Below are 7241 nucleotides of genomic sequence, written 5' to 3'. Positions count from 1 at the left end.
GATCCTGTGTTTGCCAGTGGAGAATCGACCATTTCAGTCTCATTCCTTCACCCATAACAAAGTAGCTATTGTGGAGTTAAGCTGTGTAAGCTATTAATGCTAAAACAAGTAAAGCACATTTCTAACCATTGGTTATATTCCATCCTGAAACATACATGTGACCTTTAAACATAAATTCCATAAACATTTTCATAAATGAGAGACCTCAAGTATGTGCAGAAACATAAAATAATAAACCAAATACACCCAAGTTGAGAAGATTGCTGATAGCAACATGCTTCTAGTCATAATTTTTGAAAAACGCATAGACAGTTTTTCACCCTCTATTAGGTATTTGGCTATGCTAAGGGAAGGAATACACAAGCATGACTAAGGTCATCACTGATAATGACTTAGAACTCACAGAGTTAGATATAAATGACTTCCCAATGCTTGGATGCAATTCCATTAGCATATAAGTAGCAATGGCAAGCAAGCAATTGCTAGCTAGCCAATTAACTGCCAGCAATAGCACTGTCTCACACGATGCTTAAATTAGACGTCTTCTCAGTCAACTGAGAGATGTCACTCTCGTTTATCTATAAGTATGAAGCTACAATTGAGAAACAAAATTAGCTTAACACAAATGTACAAAAAATGCAGTCAAGGAGAAAAGGCTAGATGAAAAGTCTAAAAGTTGAAAATCTAGTCTACAGAGAAATCAAAAGCTGACTAATTGAAATCTCAAACTACATCTTTAACAAATGTTACAATTGGTTTTAGTACACAACTGCCCAAGAAACAATAATTTATCACCTTTGACTTATGAACTGGTACCTGGATTAAACAAGTAGTAGTAGTGTTACTTGTTGATCTGCTAAGATAAAGCCCATTGCCTCTGAGCTATAATTTCATACTTATTACACATGTACAAGATTTTTTTTAAAATCTGATTCTCAGCATTACTCTTTAATGAATCCTGTTATTTCTTGCATTAGCAAAAAAGACACCCAACAATGAACACAATAAAAATGGTCCCTGATTTAACTATTATTATTTCTGTGCCCATTACCACAATATTGAAAAATAGAACTAAAAAAAACTTTAGGTGTTGTCACTTTAAATGATTGGTTTCTGCAAAAATTCACTACAATTAGATAAATTGGCTTTGTTTTAAAAGTAACAATGTTAGTTTAACTACTTTTATGAATCAAAGTGACATAACCGGTTCTGTGTAGTAAAAAGCTGAAGAAAACATAGAAAGTAAGGTGATCCAGTACCTTTTGCTTTTGATATATATTTACAGTATAGAAGCCACACGTGTAAGAGTACGAAGGACAACAGTAAAGATACTTTGAGCTTGAGGCCACACTGGCACATGACTTACATGTGCTAAGGTTGTTGCAGTGTTAAATTGCAGTTGAGCATTTGAAATATGCTTAAATTAAACCTTTGAAATATTTGTAATAGTTTTACCTTTTTTTTCTCCACCAAAAAAGGTATATCTTAAGTTTTGGGTTGACAGTGGCGAAGAGCTGGTAGCAAAAATGCTGGTAAGTCAGTAAGATGTGCATTGTTTGCTAATAACATTGACAAACAATGTGTCTGTAATAATGGGGGGGGAAGCTGAAAGAGTGGGTTTATCACATGCACACTGCCAATGTAAAACAACACCATTCAAGTGACCACATGGGAAGAACACCACATAGGAAAGATGTTTTCCAAGTAAGAAGTTGGGAGCTGAGGGTTACATGGATATCCGGTGTGGGTGCAAAACCAAGCTGTGATACTTGGGAACAAATGTATGCAGTCCATAATGTGACAGAAAATGTCGAGAGTGATTGGTAGAGCACATAGGACAGGGAACAAGTCCAACTGTCCAAAATACAAGCGGTAAAAAGAAGTCATGTAGCTTCACATTTGTCTCACACTTCAATGTGGACTTCTTTGGCTGGTGGTGTTTCTTTTAATGAGCCAGAGATGGCATAGAACCTGCAGAGATGTGAACATATGATAGAATAGTCAGACCAAAAAAGCTCACCAATATACAAGCAAAAAATAAAAATTGGGAAGCAAACCTTTAAGTATAAAACTTTTAAACTATCTAAGGTCATTGTTTACCAGTAGAGTTGGCTTCGGTTTGGTTAATGTCCACTTTTCTGTCAATTTGAAACACCCAAATGCAAAAGGTTTCAACAATAAAAACTATAATCAAAAGATTTGGGATATTATCTGAAAGTTTAACTAGCTTCTTTTAGCTGCCCCCAAGTACATAAGGGGGGCAGCTAAACAGGTAGTTCCACATATATGATCTGATTTTTTACACCAGATGCCCTTCCTGACGCAATCCCTAAAGGCTTGCGTCTCTACTTTATGAAATGTACCTATTTAGCATGTGGCTAAAATAAAACTCATTCCTAACCTTATAGAGGTTGCTCCAAAACCTAAGGCCCCAATCACACAAACCTAGAGGTCAGTGGGCAACCAGACCACCTAGAAACCACAGGTCACAAGAGAAAAATGAGTATTCCCTGACCAACTGTAAGTTGTTGCTAAAGGTTGCTTTTCTGTGTAGTGCTGTGAAATAGATTGCTATGACCTAGTCACTCAGGCCTAGAAACCAGTCACTGGCCCTCTAATAAACACTGATTACTAGGGAAAAATCTAATGTTCCAGATGTGGCCAGCTGGCAGGTGACTGGGGGCGGTTCCATACTGTCACTACGTGAAACTGGTCAAAAACAGAATACATTGCAAAAATCTCCCTGTGATTGTTTTGATCACTAGTAGTAGGTTGCTGAGGTTGCCCATAGTTGCTTGTACCCTTACCGCTGTAACCAACAAATTTCATAAGGTCCAACATTGACTTTCATGGTAAATGGTCTTCATGGTCTTTTGTTTCCAGTTTTCATCACATATTTCCAAGTTTCTTGCTGCTGCTTGCTGATTAGTTACTAAGTTTTACAGACAGGCTGGCATGGCATGGCAGACAGGCTGGTATGTGCCATGCAAACTATCATTGACAGCAATCCGCTAGTCACCAAAGCAATTGCAAGGAGATTTCAGGTGCACCATACTCTTTGATTTGGGATCTGGGATTTCTCCCAGTCAATGAATACACATTCTCTCCCAGTGACCGGAGGTTGCCAGAGGGTTGCTGACTAATCTCAAGGCCTCAGCATTAATCCTATATTTTGTGCTAAACACTTTTCTGGAAATAGTTTTGAGCACAGATTATTTTCTTTGAATCCTGATTGCCAAGGCTTTGTTCGACTCCAAAAGAGGTTTTTGAAAGGGTGAAATCCTATAACCATGATCTGTTCTGGGCTAAAGATTGTTTTCTAGCAGAAAGCATCAAGGAAAAATTTTCCCACTGCTAAAACATTTCAGAAAATGTCTTTATGTATGTATAAAGGCTAGTTTTACCTTGACTTTCTAAAATGCCTTTGTTTCTTCATAACCTTAAAACAGGAGGCTGAGATTTTCAGGTCCACAAGCTGGTAGATAATGGGATTGTACATTGCGGAGGATTTGGCCAGCAACGTAGGAACAACAGACACAGGGATGGGCACTGAGTCTGGCTCACCAAATGCTGACACCACTGACACCACTGCATAAGGGATCCAGGCTATCAAGAAGCCTGTGCAGATCACCATTGCCACCTGGACACAAAATTATATTCTGATCATAAATTTGGACTGAGTAGCACTCAAAAATCTTTGCTCTTTGTTCCACTTCCATGATCACTAATGTTGGACCTACCTTTGTGAGTTTCATCTCAAGGGTGTGGCTGTTTTTGATGCGTGCATCATAATGTGAAATTTCTTTAGCAGATGACTTGACCTTGAAGATGATCATAACATAAGAGAAGACAATCATCCCTGCAGGGAGTATAAGACAGAAGAACAAAATGGCCATGACGAAGCTCTGGCCAGACACTGAGGCTTGAGCCAACCACCAGTCCAGGGTACAAGAGGTCCCAAAGGGCTCCGGAGCATAATTTCCCCAGCCCACCAGGGGCATTGTGGCCCAGAAGGCTGCATACACCCATACAAAGGCCAGGCACAGGAACGCGTGGTGGCGTTTTAGCCATGCACCTAGGATTGGAGAAAGAAACCCCAAGACTAATGTTGGTTAAATGGTACATTTTGACTGCCAGACTAATTTTCTATGCCACAAGTGAAAAGGATTCAGAGCATTAGATGTAGTAAGAGACTTACAAAAATTCCTAGAAAAATACTGAGTATTAAAAAAAATAATCATCTGTAGTCAATGACTCTTCACATCAAAAGGTATGTTGTTGACATCAGTAAACAAAAAAAAAGTATTAAACTACTGTAGTGGAATATTTTAATTCTGGGATCTTACACATTTGTATTATTGTGTTTGACTATGAATGACTGAAAAGGAATTTAATTTAAAAGAATTACAATACAGTGTTATAACGGCTTAGCTGTGGTTATAGGCTAATAACAAATACTATACTCTGGAGGCTAAAAGCCCCATCCCTTCACAAAACAGTGCAGTGGAGTGCTGCACTGTTTTGTTTCACAAAACACTGCAGGGATCAGATGATGGGGAGCCCCCCTTAATCTGATGTTTATGATGGGGGGTTCCCACACCATTATAGTAATGTACACTATAATGGTGTGGGAACTGAATGGAAATTAAAAAGTAACGGGAGCACTTACAGTAGATCATGAACCTAGATATTTGTGCAATACAGGCTTACAGATGTTTTGTTAGAGCATCATTTATGGCCTATAACTCATGTGAAGGTAAATCTAAACCTTGTCAAGAAATGGCCAGTGATTCAGGAATAACTCCTTTTATTAAATTGTGATCATTTAAATACGTAGTTATAGTCACAGGTTTGGATCTAGACTGCAGACCTATTCATATCTTTTTTACATGAAAATCAACAAATTCAGTGGTCCCTTGTTTATCACAGGAGTTACGTTCTAAAAAATAACCCGCGACAAGTGAAATCCGCGAAGTAGAGCCATTTTTTTACAATTATTATAGATGTTTTAAGGCTGTAAAATTCCTCACTACACACTTTATACACTTTTCTCAGACAGGCATGGAAATGTTCACACTTTTCACCCCAGGTGCCTTTGACGGTGAAAAACGTTTCGTTGACGTTGTGTTTGTTGGACATAAAACTTACAAACATACAGTACAGCACTTCAGAAACACACTGCTAGCGATCAAATATTTATGTAAATTTGACAAGCTGAACACATTCTGTACTGTACAGGAGACACAGCACGAGATTGATTGACAATGGTCTACAGCCAATCAGTACCCAGAACACCATGCGCTGTAAAACAAACAAACAAAAACAACATGCATAATTGCACAAAAAAAATCTGCGAAACAACGAGGCCGCGAAAGGTGAACCGTGTTATAGCGAGGGACCACTGTACATATTCCAGGTTTGCAACATCTGTACATGTTAAATGAAATTAGCATTGTAACTGTGACTGAAAGCATTTATTACAGTTATTTGCAGGGGGTCCATCATAAACACATTCAACAATAAACCTAATCAGAAACTTATATTACCTCAACCATCTAAAAATTTACATTTTAAGAGGCTAAAGCTCAGAGCTAGTCACAAGCCAGCAGCCTCAGTATGAGAAAAAGATCAATTCTAAAAAAAAATTACAGAGATAAAACGGAGAAAAAAGGATGGATGTCTTGTTATGTGGTGAATTTATAAGCATACTGGTGAATTTATAAGCATACTGGAAAATTAAGTAAGTACCTGGTGGTTGCATCTGCTTTTGTTTGGTTAGGTAAAATCTGTCGAATAAGATTCAAGCAACAGCCACTCATTTTCTGTTCATTTTTTTTTTTTGTACGTCTTTTTGTATGTTTACAGGGGTGGCTGTAGCTCAGGCGGCAGAGCAGGTCACCCACTGCTCGGAAGTTTGGTGGTTCGATTCCTGGCTTACCCCTAGTCTGCATGCCAAATATCCTTGGGCAAGATACTAACCCCATGTTGCTCTCCCAGTCAGGGTATTTTTAATTCTGAGATACTGGCAAAATACTTTGGTTCCCTTTAAAGTATGTAAGTGTATATGAACATCTGATGTTTATGAAAATTTGCTGAGTTGTTAGTTACGCACCATATCGGAGATGGCAAATCTTGAGATACCGGTCCAGGCTGACCACAGTCATTGTGATGAGGCTCCCACATCCAAAGAAGAAGCCTGCCCAGCCATAGAATCGACATCCCTCCCAGCCAAACAGCCAGCGGTGGGATAAACTAGACACAATGAAAAAGGGCTTTCCTGTCACTGTGAGGAAAAAAAATAGGAGACAGAGTAGAAGGAGAAGTGAAAGGGAAAGGGAAATGGAACAGAAAAAGAGAGTGTGTGGGCAGAGAAAAAGGATGAAGACAAAGATCATAAAAGAAGGTAGTGTTGGAGTGGGATGGGACAAAGAGAAATATTTGGTTGAAAATGGTAAACAGACAACATGTAGCATATTGAAACATACATTCTATTTTTTCAGGGAGAAAACCTTGTGGAACATATCACAACAGAGCTAAATAGCTGCAGATCAGAAACATGACTGGATGTAGGAGAGCAAAAGATAGAAGAAACTGCTTGAAGCAATGTTGAATGCAAGTAGTATTGGTGCCCCTCAAGGATGTGTCCTCTCACCACTACTGTTCTCCCTCTACACTAACGACTGCACCTCCAAGAACTCGGCTGTCAAACTCCTAAAGTTTGCAGATGACACCACTGTCATTGGCCTCATTCAAGATGGTGATGAGTCTGCATACCGGCAAGAAGTTGAGCGGCTGGTACTCTGGTGCAGTCAGCACAATCTGGAGCTGAACACTCTTAAGACTGTAGAGATGACAGTGGACTTCAGGAGACATCCCTCAACTCTGCTCCCCCTGACCATATCAGACAGCCCTGTGTCAACTGTGAAGACCTTCAAGTTCCTGGGTACAACCATCTCCCAGGACCTGAAGTGGGAGACCAACATCAACTCCATCCTCAAAAAGACCCAGCAGAGGATGTACTTCCTGAGACAACTGGGGAAGTACAGTCTTCCACAGGAGCTGCTGATCCAGTTCTACACTGCGGTCATTGAGTCTGTCCTGTGCTCCTCCATCACAGTCTGGTATGGAGCAGCCACTAAACAGGACAGGAGCAGACTGCAGCGGACTGTAAGGGCAGCAGAAAGGATCAGCGGCACCCCCCTGCCCTCCATCCAGGATCTGTACCTCTCAAGAACCAGGAA

The 7241-nt window shown here is 39.7% G+C and overlaps 1 protein-coding gene across 1 annotated transcript in view; it reads right to left on the bottom strand.

Annotated features, from left to right (window-relative positions):
- Window positions 1-715: 715 nt before the first annotated feature.
- Window positions 716-7241, bottom strand: part of opn5 (opsin 5) — an 82299-nt gene continuing 75773 nt past the window's right edge. Inside the window, exons 5-8 of the mRNA XM_080882748.1 lie at window positions 6113-6283; window positions 3741-4075; window positions 3405-3640; window positions 716-1971 (exon numbers count right to left, since the gene is read on the bottom strand). Of these exons, the coding sequence (XP_080738874.1) occupies window positions 1905-1971; window positions 3405-3640; window positions 3741-4075; window positions 6113-6283 (809 nt within the window). The 3' untranslated portion in view covers window positions 716-1904. The remainder of the gene's footprint in view (window positions 1972-3404; window positions 3641-3740; window positions 4076-6112; window positions 6284-7241) is intronic.

Source organism: Rhamphochromis sp. 'chilingali', assembly GCF_963969265.1.
Source record: "Rhamphochromis sp. 'chilingali' genome assembly, chromosome: 5".
In the NCBI taxonomy this organism is placed as follows: Eukaryota; Metazoa; Chordata; class Actinopteri; order Cichliformes; family Cichlidae; genus Rhamphochromis; species Rhamphochromis sp. 'chilingali'.
The sequence above is the reverse complement of the archived record's forward strand: the minus strand, read 5'-3'. Positions and strand labels throughout refer to the sequence as shown.